At 36.5% G+C, this 22,828-nt stretch overlaps 1 protein-coding gene and 1 non-coding gene across 6 annotated transcripts in view; one reads left to right on the top strand and one right to left on the bottom strand.

Moving 5' to 3' along the window:
• The window catches only part of GSK3B (glycogen synthase kinase 3 beta), a 207,997-nt gene that overhangs the window by 70,442 nt on the left and 114,727 nt on the right, over positions 1–22,828 (bottom strand). For all 5 annotated transcript variants that reach the window (XR_006335270.1, XM_043874209.1, XM_043874211.1 and 2 more), the window contains exons 4-5: positions 5,287–5,397; positions 2,054–2,184 (exon numbers count right to left, since the gene is read on the bottom strand). Coding sequence is in view for 4 of the 5 variants with exons in the window: in XM_043874209.1 (XP_043730144.1) it covers positions 2,054–2,184; positions 5,287–5,397 (242 nt within the window). In the remaining variant the exon portion in view is untranslated. The remainder of the gene's footprint in view (positions 1–2,053; positions 2,185–5,286; positions 5,398–22,828) is intronic.
• Positions 8,449–8,555, top strand: LOC122676301. The gene has a single exon (XR_006335560.1). It is a non-coding gene; the product is annotated as a U6 spliceosomal RNA (small nuclear RNA).

The following is a 22,828-nucleotide window of genomic DNA, read 5'->3' as shown; positions in this document are numbered from 1 at the left end:
AGATAATTCACAGCCTATGAATTCTAACTCCACTGTTGCAAATCATTAACAAATCACATACTCTCTAATTCAACATTCCTTTCCAAATACTTTGTGGCATGTATTTTAAGTATTAAATTAAAATTAGTTTCTTTTGAAATGTCTCGAAATAACTTGAAGACACACTGAAATAAACTGCTATAGAAGCTAATCATTTTGACTTACAGTAACAGGAAAGATAAACTCAGGAAATAAATACAAACAACAAAACCAAAATAGTAAAAAAATAAAGTAACAAAAAACGTAAAAAAAAATCTTTTTAGGTAAAGGTACAAGAAAATCAGAGTAGAGGCAGATGAAAATAGTCACAAAGGTCTCAGTTTGGGCTGTCTTTTCTTCCATTTATTTCTGTTCTCTGATAATACTGACCATAACCTGATCTTTCTTCATCACAAATTTTGAAGGTGGGAGACAGTTTATTGACATACAGCAATCATTTCATAAATTAATAAATACTAGTCCCTGTTTTAGGCTGTATGAAAATTAAGACACTTTCATAGCATAACTGATAAAAGTTTCTACCTTATAAAGGATTTATTAAATTAACAAGATAGATTCCAATTACATTGTCATAAAATTCACTATAAGATAAAGGTAATATAAGAAATACCACAGCCTATAGATTTTTTTTACTACTTGATGGAGCTGCCTTCAAAGTGTATCCCAAACTCTACTTGCTCAAACCAGACGTTTTTAAAAACAAAACAGTAGCTCTGTTATCACAGCCATTAAAAGTGAACTATTCTTATGACAGAAGTGAAATCCCTATCCCAAACATATTAAAACAAAGTGATTTCTATGTCCCAATAAAACTCCCATAGCAACAGTGTTCTACAACTATGGTGAGAACAGAAACTCCTATCTTGGTATCTCAAAAATATTTTTACAGTCCACACCAGTCAGTCACTCTCAAGCAGGGGCACAGACATCCCATAACAATAAAATTCATCTGATTTGGGCATTTGATCCTACAGATGCTTGTTTCAAGTACCAAATAAGACTTTTTGATTTAAAATCCTTTACCCATTTTTTACAGTCGAAGGACCAGTTAAGAGCCCTGCAAAATGAGTTGGATCCTGTGATAGATGTCTGAAATTAGAAAACTGTAAAAAGGAGATGATCTAAAAGAACATTTTTGTGAGACTAAGAATTAACTCATGACAAAACAGATGTGCTTTTTTTTTTTTTTAAAGATTTTTTCCCAAGAGACAACCTGTGGAAAATATATACTATATTAAAACCAAAATTTAATCTGTGGGTTGGTATAAAAAGTGTTACAAAGAAGAAGGAATACCAATATTAGCAGGTGTGAGTCAATATCTATAAGCAGCTGAAATGGAAAGCAAGCATTTGTGAGGATGAAAAAAACTGGAGAGAATTCAAGACATATGATGTCTTAGGGATTACAAGAAGAGAGAGTACTCTAGGTGATTACACTAGAGAGGAAGTGCAAGTTTAACTGCCTGAGTTACATGGGGATACAGGCTTGATTTCATGTTGAAAGGTCAGATCAGAGAGGCACAAAGTGCTCAATACTATAAAGATGAAAAAGATTAATTCTTATTACACTATATGTTTTTCCAAGCAATGCATTTAAGAAGACAGAAAGAAAACTGTAACCTGCAATAGAGAAGAGAGAAATAAACTAAACTGTAGAGGAAAAGGAAAAAAACACAGCTACTAAGCCTTTGACCTCATCTCTAAATTGAGATTAACTCAATACACAGTTAACATAATACACAGTAAGGTATAATATTTTTTTAAAAATTAGTTCTTACTGAAAAAGGAATATATACACATAATAAATGGGAACAATTTTTAGGAGTTAAATTGCTGGGTGAAAGACTATACACACTTATAATTCTGAGAGAATTTACCAAAAGATTTACCTCACAAGAAACTGCACTAGTTGATACTCCCTGAATAAATGTAACGGAAAGGTAACTGAAAGAACAGATAGGGTAGAAGGGTGGGGTTGAAGATTAAAGAAGGAAGGAAAAGAAAGCTAGTTTACCTTCCAAAGTCACAGAGTTTCAAGACAGCTGTATCAGGATCCAACAAGAGGTTCTGTGGTTTAATATCCCGATGGCAGATTCCAAAGGAATGGATATAGGCTAAACTTCGGAACAGCTGATACATATACAACTGGAATAAAGAGTAAACATTAATTGAATATTTACTTTCTATCCCAAACAACTCAGAATCCTTAAGCAGGAAACAAAGTAACAGATTTCCAAAAAAGAACAAGTGAAATGCTGGGGATTGTTAGCGCTCAATCTTTCTTCAGCAAGCTTCATGGCATTTCTCTATCAACTAGCTAATTATAGTTTAGTTAACCAATGTTATATTTGTAACATCTATATATAACATCTTCTAACAACTTAAAAAAGGAAATTTTACAATTTGCTTTTGTAATTTTTCATTTTACTAGCCACAAGACTGTTTTTTTTTTTTCCTAAGCACAAATTTAAAAACTCAGAGGGATATTCCAAATCGTATGACTACTAAGTAACAATCAGACCATAAGTTAGTATTCTGTTTGGTTTCCCCCCCCCCAATTCATCATCCTTTGTCAGGCCTAGAGGTTATTGATAGAGAGGTCTGGGAAAATTCACGTGTGAATTGAGAAAATCTATAATCAATGATCTATTCAAGACATCAGTAAATCTATTAATAGCATCACCACTCTTCTGTTAATATCATTCAGAATTCAGTAGACTTCAAAATGCCATTTAAAAGCATATCTGAGATGACAACTGACATCAGTCAAAGAAAAGAAATTCAATTTTATTACAAAACAAGATACACTGAAAAACTGGGTCTGTGTCAAAGAAAGAAACAGACTCTTGACTGGTGAAAAGGGGGTCTTTGTGTAAAGAACATGAGTGTATCTTAAACTGTCTATCTGTTTCAAGGTCAGTGTTCCGGTTCACTTATAAATTTTTCTGACTACTCACCTTCTTACTTCTAACCCAAAGTTATATACCATGAAAAGAACTTTTGAAATGATTCAAATCAAAGATACCAGTGTCTTGGTGAAAAACTACAAAAAGACAGTTGAAGGTAAGATAAAGCATTGACATAAAGTATCATCTATAAATGAAGTGTTTTGACTCCTACAAAAATATATCTCATCACCAATTTACATGAAACACTTAGGACAGAGGAACATACTAACAATATTATAGTAATCTCACCAGCAAAATCCATTTTATTACTATAAAGCTTAAAATTGTAACTATTAAGTAAAACTTTTAATACTCAAAAACATTTACAGTCAATGCCATTTTATTTTCTAGAGTTATTTGTATAAAAGGTAAAATGCAAGAAATTGTACTTAAGATATCTGAACTTTTAAACTTAGTGAAAGTCACTCAGTCGTGTCCAACTCTTTGTGACCCCATGGACTATACAGGCCACGGAATTCTCCAGGCCAGAATACTGGAATGGGTAGGCTTTCCCTTCTCCAGGGTTTAGGCTTAAACTCCTAGTTAATTTTCACAATGTCATAGTTAAACAAATAATAATCTGTTTCTAATAATCTACTCCAACTTCATAATTCAGTTCAGTTCAGTCGCTCAGTTGTGTCTGACTCTTTGCGACCCCATGGACTGCAGCATGCCAGGCCTCCCTATCCATCACCAGCTCCTGGAGTTTACTCAAACTCATGTCCATTGAGTCAGTGATGCCATCCAACCATATCATCCTCTGTCATCCCCTTCTCCTCCTGCCTTCAATCTTTCCCAGCATCAGGGTCTTTTCAAATGAGTCAGCTCTTTGCATGAGGTGGCCAAAGTACTGGAGTTTCAGCTTCAACATCAGTCCTTCCAATGAACACCCAGGACTGATCTCCTTTAGGATGGACTGGCTGGATCTCCTTGCAGTCCAAGGGACTCTCAAGAGTCTTCTCCAACACCACACTTCAAAAGCATCAATTCTTCGGTGCTCAGCTTTTTTTATAGTCCAATTCTCACATCCATACATGACTCCTGGAAAAACCACAGCCTTGACTAGACGGACCTTTGTGGGCAAAGTGATGTCTCTGCTTTTAATATATTGTCTAGGTTGGGCATAACTTTTCTCCCAAGGAGTAAGCGTCTTTTAATTTCAAGGCTGCAGTCACCAACTGCAGTGATTTTGGAGCCCCCCAAAAATAAAGTCTGTCACTGTTTCCACTGTGTCCCCATCTATTTGCCATGAAGTGATGGGACCAGATGCCATGATCTCAGTTTTCTGAATGTTGACTTTTCAGCCAACTTTTTCACTCTCCTCTTTCAGTTTCATCAAGAGTCTCTTTAGTTCTTCTTCGCTTTCTGCCATAAGGGTGGTGTCATCTGCATATCTGAGGATATTGATATTTCTCCCTGCAATCTTGATTTCAGCTTGTACTTGACATCCAGTCCAGCATTTTGCATTATTGACTCGGCATATAAGTTATATATATATCGATATTTCTCCTGGCAACAACTTCATAATTATGCTCAATCACTCTAACATGGGTTGTAGGTGTCCCAGGTGGCTCAGTGGTAAAAGAATCCACCTGCCAATGCAGGAGACCCTGGAGACACAGGTTTGATCCCTGGATGGGAAGTTCCCCTAGAGGAGGAAATGGCAACCCACTCCAGTATTCTTGCCTGAAAAATTCCATGGACAGAGCAGCCTGGTGGGCTACAGTCCATGGGGTCAGAAAGAGTCGGACATGACTAAGCGTAAGCACTATTAACATGAGTTACAGCAAATAAACAAGATTAACATTGGTATCAGGTTCCCCAAATTAAATAATACCTCAACAAAGTCTCTGCATATTTAAAATCACCAAAAGTTTAAACTTCTGCTAAAGACACACTATATCTATAAATGGCAATAAAACATTGAATTTATTAATATTTATAACCATATTTTTTATAATTTTATATGATATGCTTGCTCTGCACAAGAAGGGATTTAAGAAATTAAATAAAAAGGTGCTATGGGTACCTAAATTAAAATCCATAATTATTTGTGAAAAAATTCATTTGTCAGAAAGATGACAAGTATTTTTAGTACCTGAGTCATGAAAGTTTAAAAGGTGAAGGCTTCACACTTTAAAACTGTACACAAATATAATGAAACAAAGTAGTAGAAATACCTACTTTGCAGCTTTCTCTCCTCAGTATGATGCAATAATATAGTTAAAACACACCCAGCACTCTCCCCTGCTCATAATAAATACCTTCTAAAATGGGAAACTGCTCCATTTTTACATACCTTGACATAGATCACAGGGAGCGTCTGTTTGGCTCGACTATAGTGTCTGGCAACTCTGTAGACTGTTTCTGGAACATAGTCCAGCACCAGATTAAGATAGACCTCATCTTTCTGAAAGAGTTTATTAAAAACAAACCAAAAAAACAAAATTAGGAACCAGTCTTTAAATATTCAAATTAGAGTAAATTCTCTATACATTCACTTATTTGGATTTTTAAAGCAAAGATTCATGTGTTCAATTTTAATTATAAAAAATAAATTCAGAATATAACCATAACAGCAAAAACAAATGTACCACATTTTTTTAAACTAACAATTTCATGGCAAAAACACAGTCATTTCAATACTGGTACAATGTCTAATTACATTTAAACTATTATTTTGGTTATACAATTTTAGAGGGTATCACCTGTCATAAAATTTAGTATTTTCTAGTTTGAGAATCATGGCCCTCACCTCATATCCTATCAGGAGAGGTGTCACGGTAGTAGAATAAGTACTGAACTGGGATCTAAGAGATGTGCATCGTTAACTGATGCATGCAAGTCATTTAATCTGTATATGCTTCCATTTCTTCAACTATAACATGAAAAGCTGGACTTCAAAATTTCTTTAACCTTACAAAAAGATTTTATAGTTATTTGTAGCCTATAATCAGTAAAATAACCACTTGTCTTCTACAATTAACTGAACAAAAACAAAAGAATAAGTTATAAGGCACTGAGTTATCATACTCAAAAGAACACTACAAGTCTTATGTTTAAACATCCATTCACAGCAGCATAAAGACACCAATCCAAGATCAGTGGAAAGAAATAAGGGAATTCCAACTAAGTACCAAGAAGGAAAGAAGAACAGAGTGCTACCTTCACCATGTTCATGTGAATATCAGATAAGCAAACTGAAGCAGAACACAAAGCTGAGAACCCTGTGTTCAAGTCTAGAACTGGTTACCGAGTGGGAAAATCTACAGGCAAAACTTTACAATCTTCCCAGTTTGAAGCCATCTTATCTAACAAACTAAAGTGGAGAATTTCAATTTTCAGCATTTATTATGTCAGCAGTCACTGCAGAGGAAGGAAGGAAGGAAGGAAGGGTGCAGATATAAGACATATCATCTAAATTCAGTATGAGAGGGCATTTCAGGAAGACAGAAAACTACATTCAAGATGTGGGGGGTCAAAGAACACAACAGATCTCAGGAAACAGTTAGCATGCCATTGACCCTACTACCTTTACATTTTCCCCAGTCTTTCATGTTCTCCTCTTTCCTCCACACCTAGCTTAAAATCCATGGTCCAGCATTACCCTTACTTTCTAACAAACGACTCGGTAAACAACAGCAAAGCCCTGCTCCCTGTTTTTATAACTCTTTTTTATCCTCACCTTCAGCTTATAACCTTGCTTGCACCACTACATGTACCCATTTTCCAGCTTCTGTCCCCATATACTTTTCCTTCACTACTCTAACTAGAGATAAGCTGACAAAGCCCCTTTCTAAGCCAAACTCTGCTGCATGTAAACAAACTACTCTGCTCTTCCTATTCATACTCATTGCTTTAGTAATTTTTTTCTGTCGATTATTCTCTTTTTGTGGGAGCATTACGTGCTATTATTTCTCCTATCATTAAAAAAAAAACAAACTTTCTCTCTAATCGCACTGATCACCACCATCCTATTTTCTGGCACCTTTTAACAGCAAAATTCTTCAGAAAAGGGGTCTAAATTGACTTTCTCCAATACCTGGCTCTTCTCCTTCTAAAACTTACTCCAATAGAATTTCACCACCACTATTCCCTCAGAATTATTCATCAAGGTCAATAATCTCCTTGTTGCTGTATTCAATGCCAATTTTCAGACATAATCTTCCCCCTCTCTTATACATGACTTAGCAATGATCTGAAATAATCGATCATGTTCCCTTCTTTGAAATACTTGCTTCAGTTGGGTTTTAGAACACTACGCTCTTTTGGCTTTCATCCTATCTTAAGGACAGTTCTCTGGCTCTCTATTTCTTCTATTCTTTATCTCTTAAGGAAGAGAGGATTCTAAGGCTCAGTCCTCAGATCTCTGTTCTTTGTGTAAGCCCACTCATCCAGTCGAACGGCTCAGTATTACTAAATACTGATGACTTCCAAATTCACATGTATCCTGGACCTCTGCCTTTAAGGATATATTCTCCATGCTAGTATATCCAGTATGTACTTGACACTGCTCAGGCTAAAAACCTTATAATCATCATTTCTTCTCCACTCTCTGCTTTCTCCCAAACATACACATACATTCCCATATGAAAAGAATCTAATGGTTCTATCTGTAAAATTTATCCAGGATCCCAACCACTACTTACCACCTTTACTGTTACAACCCTGGTCTGAGCTACTCTGAACTCTCACCTGGATTACTGCAATATCCTCCTAAATGGTCTCCCTGCTTCCAACTCCAGCCCTTTACAATCCAACATCAATAAAATATAAAGTAGGTTGTATCTCTTCTACTCCATTAAGATTTATTCTTACAGATAAATGGTCTACAAGGTCCTACACAAATACTTCCTTACTTCCCTCTGCTCACTCCTCTCTGGAGACAAGAGCTTCCTGCTGTTTGTTTAACACATTTGGCAGGCTCTGGCATTCAGGGCCTCTGAACTGATCAGTCTTTCAGTCTGGAATGTTCTTCCTCAGATATACACACAGCTCACTCTATTCAACTCCTTCAAATCTTTGCTCTAGTGTGACTTTTAGAGTAGCTTTCCCTAGTTCTCTCATTCCAAATTGTAACTCATTCCTCTACCCCCTGTTCCCATCAACCTTCATCATTTTCCCAAGGATACTTATCACTTTCTAACCAGAGTTTACTTTTTATTGTTGGCTTTTGCCCCATGAGGACTAAGCTCCACGAAGGGAAAGATTTTTGTTTGTTTTGTCCTCTGCTCTATCTTCACCTAGAACAGCATCTAGCACAGAGTAGGTATTCAAAAAATACTTGCTGAATAAATGAAGATCAGAGGGAATGGATATTACCTAAAAATTAGAATGATGGTCTGCCAAGTTTTAACCAAACAACATGATGAAAAATGGGAATGGAGAAGGGGGAAACTGGGAAAATGAGAATCAAAGTAGCATGAGCAGCTGGAAACCTCCTATAAGAATCCAAGGCCTGGTGCTCACTTCGGCAGCACATATACTAAAATTGGAACGATACAGAGAAGATTAGCATGGCCCCTGCGCAAGGATGACACGCAAATTTGTGAAGTGTTCCATATTTTTAACAAATGGGACCTAATGAAACTTAAAAGCTTTTGCACAACAAAGGAAACTATAAGCAAGGTGAAAAGACAGCCCTCAGATTGGGAGAAAATAATAGCAAATGAAGAAACAGACAAAGGATTAATCTCAAAAATATACAAGCAACTCCTGCAGCTCAATTCCAGAAAAATAAATGACCCAATCAAAAAATGGGCCAAAGAACTAAACAGACATTTCTCCAAAGAAGACATACAGATGGCTAACAAACACATGAAAAGATGCTCCACATCACTCATTATCAGAGAAATGCAAATCAAAACCACAATGAGGTACCATTACATGCCAGTCAGGATGGCTGCTATCCAAAAGTCTACAAGCAATAAATGCTGGAGAGGGTGTGGAGAAAAGGGAACCCTCTTACACTGTTGGTGGGAATGCAAACTAGTACAGCCACTATGGAGAACAGTGTGGAGATTCCTTAAAAAACTGGAAATAGAACTGCCATATGACCCAGCAATCCCACTCCTGGGCATATACACTGAGGAAACCAGATCTGAAAGAGACACGTGCACCCCAGTGTTCATCGCAGCACTGTTTATAATAGCCAGGACATGGAAGAAACCTAGATGCCCATCAGCAGATGAATGGATAAGGAAGCTGTGGTACATATACACCATGGAATATTACTCAGCCATTAAAAAGAATTCATTTGAATCAGTTCTAATGAGATGGATGAAACTGGAGCCTATTATACAGAGTGAAGTAAGCCAGAAAGATAAAGAATATTACAGCATACTAACACATATATATGGAATTTAGAAAGATGGTAATGATAACCCTATATGCAAAACAGAAAAAGAGACACAGATGTACAGAACAGACTTTTGAACTCTGTGGGAGAAGGCAAGGGTGGGATGTTTCGAGAGAACAGCATTGAAACATATATATTATCTATAGTGAAACAGATCACCAGCCCAGGTTGGATGCATGAGACAAGTGCTCAGGCCTGGTGCACTGGGAAGACCCAGAGGAATCAGGTGGAGAGGGTGGTGGGAGGGGGGATTGGGATGGGGAATACATGTAACTCCATGGCTGATTCATGTCAATGCATGACAAAACCCACTACAATACTGTAAAGTAATTAGCCTCCAACTAGTAAAAATAAATGAAAAAAAAAAAAAAATCCAAGGCCTGGACCAGGACACAGGCAATAAGGATTTTTTTTTTAAATGAGGCATGGGCATATGACCCAGCAATCCCACTCCTGGGCATACACACCGAGGAAACCAGATCTGAAAGAGACACGTGCATCCCAGTGTTCACCACAGAACTGTTAATAATAGCCAGGACATGGAAGCAACCTAGATACCCATCAGCAGATGAATGGATAAGGAAGCTGTGGTACATATACACAATGGAATATTACTCAGCCATTAAAAAGAATTCATTTGAATCAGTTCTAATGAGATGGATGAAACTGGAGCCCATTATACAGAGTGAAGTAAGCCAGAAAGATAAACACCAATACAGTATACTAACGCATATATATGGAATTTAGAAAGATGGTAATGATAACCCTATAAGCAAAACAGAAAAAGAGACACAGATGTACAGAACAGACTTTTAGACTTTGTGGGAGAAGGCGAGGGTGGGATGTTCAGAAAGAACAGCACTGAAACAAGTATCTATCAAGGGTGAAACAATCACCAGCCCAGGTTGGATGCATGAGACAGGTACTCAGGGCTGGTGCACTGGGAAGACCCAGAGGGATGGGATGGAGAGGGAGGCAGGAGGGGGGATCGGGATGGGGAACACATGTAAATCCATGGCTGATTCATGTCAATGTATGGCAAAAACCACTACAATATTGTAAAGTAATTAGCCTCCAATGAATAAAAATAAATGGAAACAAAATAAAATGAGGCATGGGGCAGGTATACTGTATACTGGCTAGTTAAACCAGACAGTAATAGAGAATCTGAGAAACAAACAAGTTTGGATTAACTTAGCAGTCCTTAAACTTGGGCAATTAGGCAGGTAATGAGATAAGGAACATAGAAAGAGCAAAAAGGTGTGAGGGAAAAGTTAGTTGAACTTTTACTTAACGGATATGAGAACATTTTAGGTAGCTATGTTTTATAGGTGACTGGAAATACCTAGATGGTTGGTCAAGTCAAATTCAGAAAACAAGAGTAGAGCATAGTTAGACTCAGGGAATAGCTGAAACTGTAAGAACAGAACCACTCACTCAAGAGCGAGGAAAGGAGTATAAGATCCTTGAAACTTCAGAAGCAGGAGACCCTAGGGGGACAACTCAGCAACAAGAACTAAGAGACATAAAAGAGCAAGGGAAGACTAGCATCGGAAGACCCACAGGTGAGCTTTAATAATCTTGAGATGGGGAACAGCAAAGTGTTTCAATAGCAGGAAGGATGCAACTGAAAAGGCTTCTGAATCTGGTATAAAATGGTTCAGTGATGGTGCTGGAAAGAGTAGTTTCAGTCCATGGTGCCAGTAGCAACCAACCTGTACTGAGTTCAAGAGTGAACAGATGGCAGGTGAGAAACAGGAGGCAGTTAATCTAGTTTGTTCTTACAAAATCTCTACTGGTGAAAGTAAGGAGAGAACTGGTAACTTGAGGGGAAATAGAAGTCAAATACAAAATTTTAACATGCTTTTTGTTTGTACTTTTTAATGGCTAAGAGACCCAAATTATTTATAAGCTAGGTGGATAAAAATAGAATAAAGTTTTAAGAAAGGAAAGGTAACTGATGAAACAAGGTTCTAGAACATGACCAGAGGAAATCCAAAACTCAGAGAAGGTATACTCTGTAATAATTAAGGGGAAAGGTTAGCATGAGTCACACAAACTACACAGAAGTCCCAACTCTGCTACTACAAGTTATGTGACCACAGCAAGTTACTTTACCGCTTGAAGCCACAGTCCACTCTAAAAGTGCTGCTAATGATACATACTTTATAAAAGACTGTTATGAAATTGTAAGAAATGATCCATATACAGCTCTTAAAGCATATTACCTGGCACAGAATAAAGATTTAGTTTTAACTATTATCAATTTTAAAAAGAAACACTACCACATTTTTTTCTGTACATCTAAAATAAGTGATTAGGTGTTAGGGAGAATAAGTAAAATGAATGCTCTGTCTGATGACCCCAATTCTTATAAAAGGTCATTAATACAGATGTCAAAATTATTCTTTTTTAACTATCATACGATTATAGGTTTCTTGATTTTAAAAAAATCTTTTGACAAAGCTAATCACAATATATATTTATAAATGAACTCGAAATATGTATTGGCAATTTAATTCATTTGCTAAATAATCATACCAAAGGTGAAGAATAAACAGATTAAAAAATGAATACCAAGTTCAAGGAAGATTTCTAGTTGTAGGGCTACATTTATTACACTATGACAAATACGGAGGTTCAAATTATATTTGGAGCAGTAGTTTGCAGATTAATATAAGCCTATTTTTGTACATGTTTTCCTTTATTAAGGGTTGCAAAAGCCTAAACAACAAATGTAGATGTGTGAAGCCAAAATGTATAACACAGTAAGAGGTGGTAGCTGGTAAGATAGATTAGATTAAGATACAATTAAAAGCATGTTACTTAAAAAACAAAAACAATGTGCCTGTCAAATAAAACACATCAGGGGATAGATCTGGCAGTCAATTTACAATTTTCTGACTTTAACAAACCACATAATATTGCCACAAACTTAGGGAAAATGCCTTAAAATGGAAGACCAAATTAGAATTTAAAGGACGCTAGTAGTCTAGAATGCTAAGCCAAATCAACAATAAAAAATTTAAGAAAGATAAATATAAAACCCTATGATTAAAATCAAAGTATCAATTCATTACATAAAAAGACAGATAAGACTTGACAGTAATTCAACTGGAAAATAAATGATAGGTGTAACTGAATACAGCTCAAAAGGAATCAACACTGAGATGCAGCTAATGAAAAAATTTGATCCAATATTAGGTATTACAGAAGTACTGTGTTCAGATCAAGAAAGATAATTCCACTCTACTTTGCACAATTCAGGCTTCATTTGATGTATGAATGAATGATAACCATTTTTAGGCACTATATTTTATTCATAATATTAACAAAACACCAGAAAGGAAGGTTACTAAAACCAGGTCAAATGTCCTCATTTATTACACTATAAGAAATACAGAGATTCAGATTATATTTGGAGCAGTACTTTTCAGATTAATATGTCTATCTTTTTGCTCAAATAAATTCTATTTATTCACTCTTAGCTTGTCAGATTTCCTTAGAACCATAGTGGAGGTCTGTCCATTTTGTAGGTATAGTGTAACTGTCCCTTGACATTTAAAAGTTGTTGTTTTAACTATCTTCATTTTCTGAGACACAGGAGGTATCTTATATTCAAAGGCTCTTTGAACACCCTTTCGCTTTTCATGGCTCTGTGCTTATATTCAAATCAAATCCACTTTAAAAAATGTATATGTAACTGGGTCCTAAGACTAAAACCAAGAAAAACAAAGAAATACTACCACCAATACTGTTCTGAAATAAATGGGCTCAACACATATTCTTCAAATGCTCTTGTTACACCTGCAGATGTTCTGCCTTAAATTAAACAGCCTCAGGAATAATCTTCCCTGAGGGGAAAGTGCCCATTCCTAGGAAATGTCATCATAGCAGAGATATTAATATTTTCATGTTCCCAAAGTAGTTTTGTTTGGAGACTTATTCAAAAGATAATTTAAGAGACTGAGGATACTTAATATTTGAAGAAGAAAGAAAGTCCAGGATTCTGCATTCTTATCACTTGTTATTTTCTGGAAAATCTCAGGCCTGTTGTTTTCTTAACACAATGTCTTTTGAGTTATCAAACAGAATGCCTGAATATTCACAGATTAGCAGAAAATTACACAACATATAGAGAGTATCATTTAGCTGGAGATACTGAAAACAGTCTACTAACATAATAAGAAAGTATTGATTTCAAAAAACAGTTACTAGGCTTCCAAACTACATGATGTATAATTCTAGGAATATTTCTCTCCATGGTTCAGTTATCATTTTTATTAAAGACTATTCTCTAACCAGTCAATCCTAAAGGAAATCAACCCTGAATATTCATTGGAAGGACTGATGCTGAAGCTGAAGGTCCAATACTTTAGCCACCTCATGCAAAGAGCCAACTCACTGGGAAAGACCCTGATGCTGGGGAAGATTGAGGGCAGGAGAAGTGGGCGACAGGGATGAGATGGTTAGATGGCATCACCAACCCAATGGACATGAGTTTGAGCAAACTATGGGAGACAGCGAAGGACAGGAAAGCTTGGCGTGCTGCAGTTCATGTCATGTCCAGTCAAGAGTCATGTCTGACTCTGCTTGAGTCGCTAAGAATCGGACATGACTTAGTGACTGAACAACAACAAACTGCTGATAGCTCCTCCTCTATGAGCTCCACTCTAAAACTGTTCACTTTTAAGAAATTAAGATGACAAAATTTTGATCACACTTAACAAAAACTCAGCAAAAGCTGGGATAATTTCATCCACTGGAAAACAGATACAAATTACTATGATGCTCTTACCCCAAGTTTTCAACTTGAGCAAACAAAGTTGCTTGAAGATGCAGTTGTAAGCAAAATTGCGTTATCATTCTAAAAATTTGATGGGATGCAAAGCAGCATGTAAGAGAACCCAGTATAAAGACATCCAACAAAGTATCATAGTAACCCAGGGTTCTCCTCAAAATTGAGTTTAGGGTACCTGCACTGCAGAAAAGTCTTCAAAGTAGATGCCTTTTCTCTGATGAATGTGCCAGGCTGGCTAAAGATGGAAATAATACTAACAGGAAACGGTATGGATTAGGAAAAAGAGAAATATTCTTTTGCTTGGGAGACTGGGAGAGGGGATGGGGAAGGAGATGAGCAACTAGCATACAACAATGATTAAGGCAAGCTTCATCTTTATTTCACACCTTCAAAGAAAAGAAATACTAAAATTACACAAAATCATGAAAAAAATTGTACCAGAAGAAAAAATATGTGTTTGCAAATATTGGAGGACAAAATATTTATAAGCTATTAAGGAAAACAATGCCAATCTGATTGCATAAAAATGTAAAGCTTAAAAAAACAGAACCAAATAAAAATATGACAATTTGGAAAAAAAAATTGTTTACACATGATAAAGAGCTTGTTTTTGTTTAAAATACAAACAGCTCCTGTACATCAATAAGAAAAGACTAACATTCTAATAGAAGAAAATGGAAATAGGCACAAATATATGGCCATACAAATGGCAAAAATGTAGAAAGATGCTCAATCTCATTCATAATTACAGAAAGGCCATAAAATAACAATGAGCTACCATTTCTTACATATCAAATTGGAAAAGAAAATTCAACCTGAGAAAACTAAGTACTGGAATGCTGTCTGTCCAAAATGCACCATTATATACTTCTGGTGAAATCCCCAATTCTTGCAGTCTTTTGGGAAGTCAGTGGGCTAAAATATTTATCCCAAAGTGAAGATGAACAGACACATCCAATTTGACTCAGCAATGCCATTTCTAGAAACGAAGTCTATGAAAACAATTCTGTGTGTGTGCATGTGTGTATGTGCATGCACACACACAAAGATGACTAAAGATTTGTGAAAAGAAATTTAAAATAATCTATATGCCAGAAAGTAAAGACATGTTCAAAATCCAAAACATAACTGAAGCCCACAGTAATTGAATTATGACAAAGGAGAACAAATGGCTAACTGCAAAGAGCTCCCAATGACCAAAGCAGGAACATTTGATTAATAATAATAATAAAAATAGAATGTTTACAATTATGAATGAGATTGAGCATCTTTCTACAACTTTTTTGATTTTTCTAATACTACAAAAAAGTACTATTACATTATAACCCAAAGTATAAAGTAAATAGGCATGAGTCCACACTGATATAAATAAATAACAGCTTAATAAACAATCATCACCCAAAAGAAATCCAAGTAATTTACACAGCAACTTTACCCTTAAGGAAAATAATTCCCCTCTTCTGAGGTGTGGGCTGTGGATAGTGACTTCCTTTCAAAGGATACAGCATGGAAGAGGGGAGAGAGTAACTATACAGTAGAGAAAACTGAAAAATACAAGGTCAGCCAGGTGATGAAGATTAATAGCAAATCGTGTTGACTGCACATACCCTTAATGTGATGTGTTGAAAATGGCACTCTGTGGTCTTTTTCCAAATAACCTATAGCTCTAGCTTCTTATGAGAAAAATTCCAATAGTGAGGCAGTCTACAAAATATCTACCTACCACTACTCAAAAAATGCTACTGTCATCAAAAACAAGGGAAGTCTGAGAAACTGCCATGGCCAAGAGGAACCTAAGAGACATAGTAACTAAATGCACTAAGGTAGCTTCAACAGGATTATGGAAGAGAAAAAAAGACATTAGGTAAAAACTAAGGAAACCTGAATAAATAATTATGTATCAGTAATGGTTCATTAATTGTAATAAATGTACCATACTGATATTAGACGTTAACAATAAAGGAAATTGGGTGCAGGGTCTAGGCACATAGACATAAAAGGCCATATTATTATGCTGTTATGGTGACACATGATATGCTGCTGCTGCCAAGTCGCTTCAGTCCAACTCTGTGCGACCCCACAGACGGCAGCCCACCAGGCTCCTCCATCCCTAGGATTTTCCAGGCAAGAATACTGGAGTGCGTTGCCATTTCCTTCTCCAATGCATGCATGAATGCTAAGTCGCTTCAGTCAGGTCCGACTCTGTGCGACCCCATGGACAACAGCCCACCAGGCTCCTCTGTCCACGGGATTCTCTAGGCCAGAACACTGGAGTGGGTTGCCAAGTCCTTCTCCTACATATGATATACGTGCTCATATATGCACATAGGAAATTTACCTATGTGGAAAGAGATTTGGGGATTTAAGGATTAGGGTCAAGATCTTATTTTTGTCTACTACCCCTCTGTTATTTCAAATTTTTTTTTACAGAATGAATGTAGAAATATTTGTTTCACTAAAATATTATAACATAAAAACAAGGTGATAATTAATAACAAAAAGAAAGTTGTATATTTACATTTTCAAACAGATGATAGTCAGCACCTTACTGTTGTCAATAACATTTATAACTCACGAGGAGGTCTAGATAATTCATTCACTTCAGGGAGTTTTACATTACCTATATATTTATTCTTTAGGTCACACTCCAACAAAAATGTCAGCATTTCTTCAGTAAAAGTTTCATCGATTATCTATTTCTACTACACTGTAATAGAAATCACCATGAAATTTTAAGAGATACAAAACTGGCCTTATTTAGGCAACCTCTTTATTTCAGTGAGTAAAATTCCTTGATATCAGTAATTTTCACACAGTAAGAAAGGTGACAAAGAAAAAAGCCAGAGGCATTAATTTCATAAACTTGACTACATATATACTTAGCTACAACTCTGTATAACATTTCTGCATGTATGTCATTTCTGTAACAGGATTTCATTTCATTTAAAACAGCAACACAACAAAAAATCCTTTTCCTATAGAGAAGTTGACAAACAATTATGAAACTACTTTTACTTTCTCAGCTTCACATCCCACTACTAGCCCCATAACTCCCTATTTTACATATCTGAAATCATGAAATACCTGTATCTCCTCTACATAGACTATGCTGTTTTACTCCAACAAACTTTTCAAACATCCTGTACTTCTAACTTGACACATACCTACTCTGCACTACATATCAAAATAGCTCTTCTTTGGGCTTCAAAACCCTGAATAACCATCACCTCTCCTATGTAATTCATCTGCTGACCCCTCTGGATAATTTATTACTTTCCTCCATACTATTTCTGTTCCTAATACAAATAAGTGTCATTCCATGTATCATTTTGCAGTATATTTCTCTCCTGTCCTTCTTCAAATTCAGGTAGACAGATTTTACACTTTGTACCTAAAACACTATACAATGCAGGCAAATTGAAGTAAGTTTTACAATCTGAAGAGAATAAGTGGTTGGAAAGAAAACAGACTTCATAGCTGAAGAATCTATGTTTGAAAATGGTTCCCATGATTACTAACTATACAACACCGGGCAAATTCTTTAATCACACAAGACTTCCATTTTTCCAATGATGAAACTAACAAAATATAATATTAGCTACCTAGCAGTACTGCATGATGTTTAAATGAGAAAAATGCATTTTAAAAGCACTTTATAAATCATAAAATTTTAAGAAAAAATTGCATTTTTATTTATGATTTAAGACATTATGTAATTCCAGTTAACCAAATGAATATCTCTAAGAATTTGAATTTGATTAAATTACATATAAGGTGTATTTATCTATCTACTATTTTAAAATAATTATTTTGGTAAATGTTTAATAAAGTATTAGTAAAATGGTGTTAATTTTTTGTGTTTGCTTAAAGTTAATGAGGTAAAAAGATAGAAGATAATTAGCATATGCTGTCATTACTTTTTAAATTTATCCCTCTACACTACAGTATGTACCCACTATAGTTGGAGGCCTCTATTTTATTAATCTTTTCTACCTAGCATAACAATTTCACTAAGTAGTCCACAAAGTGTAGAAAATAATAAGAGGGGGAGCAAGGTTTCTGGAATAGCAGTGCAAGGAGTTCAGATCTTCTCCTCAGCAAAGCAAAATGATAAAATGCTTAGCCAACAACTGTGTGAAGTATATGGAAATTGTTCTAAGGGCACACAGCAAGTAAGAAACAAATCTTGGTAAGAACTGCAAGAATCTATTGCATTTTAACAAAGACCTGCGCCTTTACCCCGCCATCCTATCTCCAGGTATGGGAAGCTCTATTCAGCACTCTCTCTGCGCAAGAGCTGAACGTGACTGAGCCACTGAACCACCCAGCACTCTATTCCAGACAGCACCTTCTCCTCTCAGCTCCTAGCTAAGGACTGCGGTCTCACCCCAGGGGGGACAAGCTGCATCCCAAGTTGCAAAAGATTTATCCTAGCCAAGAGAACTGTCTCTTCCTTCCCCGACTCAGTCCCCACAAGTAAGTAAGAGAAGCCCTACTCCAAGCATAGTAGGCTGGAGCCCTCAACAGTCTCATCCTCAATTTGCTCACGGGAACAGCTCCCATGCTGGGAGGGCCAACTTGTGAAGACTAGGGGGTGCCATTGCTATTGCCCCTCTTTCGGTGCCTTCTCATACAGTAAGGGTGTGACTCTGGGAAAAGTGAGTCCTCATCCAGTTCTAGGGTGGGAGCACAGGGGTTCTGTCCAGGAAGAAAGGCAGGCTATGTGCTCTATTGCAAGACGTTAACTATTTGCAATACAGAGGAATAACTCTAGCCTATAATTGTTGCCTAAAACCAATGGAAATCTTTGTTGCTGTTCAGTTGCCCAGTCGTTGTCTGATTCTTTGTGACCCCATGGACTACAGCACACCAGGCCTCCCTGCCCCTCACCATCTCCTGAAATTTACCCAAGTCCATGTCCATTGTATCAGTGATGCCATCCAGCCATCTTTCTCTGATGCCCTCTTCTCCTTCTGCCCTCAATCTTTCCCCTTCATGGATCACTGCCTTGTCATGGCAAAGGGGCTTGCATAACTCAATGAAGCTATGAGTCATGCCATGTAGGGCCACCCAAGATGGATAGGTCATAACAGAGTTCTGACAAAACGTGAGCCACTGGAGGAAGGAATGGCAAACCACCCCAGCATATCTGCTGTGAGAGCCTCATAAACTGTACAAAAGGAGGTCTTTGTAGATAGCAATTAAGAGGAGGCTGGTAGGCTCAGGACATAAACAAGGCAAGGCACCATAAGTTTAATAGAAAGAACCAAGGGAAAACATAGTCACGAAGAACCTACTTGGAATTACAGTCATCTCTGTAAGTTGGTAAGGATGTGCACAGCTGCTAGCCGAGCAGGATGTGGGACAAACCTGAAGCATCCCCTGAGGTGCACACAGATACATCGACATGCAGCAGAAGTACCACTGCCACAAGTGGCTTACAAACAACCTCTGACCATACACTTGAGGAAACAATAAGCCACTCTGAGCCAACAGCAACTCCTAGGAAGTAAAATCACATTCATCCTGGCAGTGAAAAAGATTGTGAGTGTCCAAGGCTATAGCCTCCCAGGAGCAATGAGAGGGGAAATTCCGATCTATCAGTCCCTGGTTCAACATGTGGCAAATAAATAATGAACTTCCTAAACTATGACAACAGCATTCAAGCCAACCACACATCCAATGGTAAAAGATAAAAATATAACTGGCGAATGAGACTTGAAACACAGCCTTTGACCAATATATGACATTTAAAAGAGGAATGATCTCTAATCAATAACCTTAGCTTCTACTTGAAAGATTAGGGGAAAAAAAAGGGCAAAATAAATCCATAGGAAGGAAATAATGAAGACTAGAACAACAATAAATACTTTGGAGAACAGAAAGCCAATTAAAAAAATTAATGAAACCAAAAGTTGGTTCATTGGGGGAAAAAAAAAAAATCAACAAAATTGACAGGCCTTTAGCTGACTGACCAAGAAACAAAAAAGAAAGAAGACTCAAATTATCAAAACCAGGAATGAAAGCAGAGACATCACAGCCGACCTTACAGAAACAAAAATAATTTTAAGGGAAAAGTATCAACTTCATGTCAATAAATAAGACAATTTAGATGAAATGAAAAAATCACCAAAATGGACAAAAGAAGAAATGAAAAATCTAAGTACGCTTATTACAAGTAAAGTAACTGAATTAGTAATTTTAAATTTACCACAATGAGTCATCCGTTGTAAATGGCTTCACTGGAGAAATCTGCCAAACCTTCAAAGAAGAAATAATACCAATTCTTCACGAAATTTTTCAAAAAAATAGAAGAGGAAAACACCTCCCAACTTATTCTATGAGGCCAGTATTACCCTGATACCAAAACCAGACAAAGTCATCATGAACCGGGAAAAGAAAGAAAGATGGCTAAAGAATATGAATAAAGATGCAAAAATTCAGAGAAAGCACTCTATCCCAAAACAGAAGAATACACATTCTTCTCAAGTGCACATGGGATATTCTCCAGAATAGGTCATATATTAGGCCATAAGACAAATCTCAGTAAGTTTTAAAAGACTAAAATCATACAAAGCATCTTCTCTAACCACAATGAAATAAAAACCAGAAATCAAAAAATTCAAAACGCGTGGAAATTATAGCACACTATTATAACAAACTGTTACAGCAAACTTTTAGCACACTGTTAACAACCAAACAGGCCAAAGAGAAAATAAAGCAACACATCTTTAAACAAGAACAATTAGAAAACACTTAAGAGATAAATGAAAACAAAAAGAAAATATCCCAAAACTCAATGGAGGCAGCAAAGCAGTACTCAGGAATAAACAGAGAGAAGATCTTAAATCAATAACATAACTTTATACCCTAAAGAACAAGAAAACGAAGAGAAACTAAACCTAAAGCTACCAGAAGGAAGAAAATAATAAAGATTAAACCAGAAACAGGTAGCTCAGTGGTAAAAGAATCTGCCTGCCAATGCTAAGAGACACAGGTTTGATCCCCGGATTGGGAAGATCCCCTAGAGGTATGGAAATGGTAACCTACTCCAGTATTCTTGCCTGGAAAATCCCACGGACAGAGAAGCCTGGAGGACTACAGTCCACTGGGTTGCAAAGAGTCGGACATGACTGAGCACACACATAAAATAAGAGAACAGAAAAAAACAACAGGTTCAAGGAAACCAAAAGTTGGTTCTTTGAAAAGATCAACAAAATTGACAAACTTTTAGCTACACTGACAAAGAAAAAAGAGAGAAGACACAAAAAACTAAATCAGAAATGAAAGTAAGGATATTACTGTTGACCTTACAGATACAAGGACTGTAACAGAATACAATGAACAAACTGTACAGCAACAAATTAGATAATGTAGATGAAACTGATAAATTACTAGAAACATACCAATCACTAAACTGACTGAAGATGAAATACAAAATCTCAACAAACTTATTTAACAAGAAGAGATTCAATCAGTGATCAAAAACTTCCCCAAAAGTAAAGGCCAGCGCTGGATGGTTTCAATGGTAAATTCTAACAAACATTTTAAGAAGAATTAAGAATAATCCTCTCAAAAGCTCTTCCAAAAATATAGAAAAGAAAAAAACGGCAAAGTGTTTAGGTTAATTCCTATCATACAGTAAGCACCATATAAGTTTGGGCTATTATTACTATTATTATTGGACTTCCCCGGTGACACACTGGTGAAGAATCTGCCTGCAAAGCAGGAGATGCATGTTTGAGTCTGGGATCAGGATGATCCCTTGGAGAAGGAAATGGCAGCCCACTCCAGTATTCTTGCCTGGGAAATCTCATGGACAGAGGAGCGTGGAGGGCTACAGTACATGGGATCACAAAGAGTCAGACACAACTGAATGAGCACATATACACTATTATTATCACACAGCAAAAGGCTATTTACTTCTAAAAGGTCTCCAAAGTAGACATTATATAATCTCCCCTTGCTCAACAATCATTACTAAGATACGCTGCTTCTAGTGCAAAACTGTAAAGCAATAATACACAAACTATGGAGACAGACTGTGGAGCTGACTCCTAATTTTGCCACTCTGTGGCTGTATGAGTCTTAGGTCATACAGCTTACTTAACTCTGCCTAAATTTCTTCTTCTATAAAACAGGAATAGTAACAGTATACCCATTCTTTACTGGGTTGCAGTTAAGAGTGAAGTGAGGTATGAAGTATGTGCAAAAGGGCTTAGAGAAATGTCTGGACACACAGCAAGTGCAATATGTATTTGCTATTACTTAAGTAATTTGTAAAATAGTAAGCTAATCTGTTGATTATACACCATGTGCTATGATAAGCACTTATATTACATTTTTTTCCTTACAAAATCCCTACTATACAGATGACAAGGGTTGAAAAGGGCTTTCAAAGGTAACACTGCCTGTCGTACTGCTATGAAGTGGTGGAAATAGGATGCACCCAAGTATTTCTGGATACAAAGCCAGAGCTCTTTACTTTTCGTAAAGGATTTACCTCAACCATTTTCTCTCCAGGGCTAGTGACAAACAGGCAAAATCAAACACACCATTCTTCTCCCTGATCCCAGAGGAAGTTGCACAAACCTCCCTTTCTGAACACTGCCCTATGCACAGTTACTAACAACAGCAAAGTTGATATGAGCAATAATATCAACTGGACATCCTTGCTATTTA

Source organism: Cervus elaphus, chromosome 19 (assembly GCF_910594005.1).
Source record: "Cervus elaphus chromosome 19, mCerEla1.1, whole genome shotgun sequence".
NCBI classification, from domain to species: Eukaryota; Metazoa; Chordata; class Mammalia; order Artiodactyla; family Cervidae; genus Cervus; species Cervus elaphus.
The sequence above is the reverse complement of the archived record's forward strand: the minus strand, read 5'-3'. Positions and strand labels throughout refer to the sequence as shown.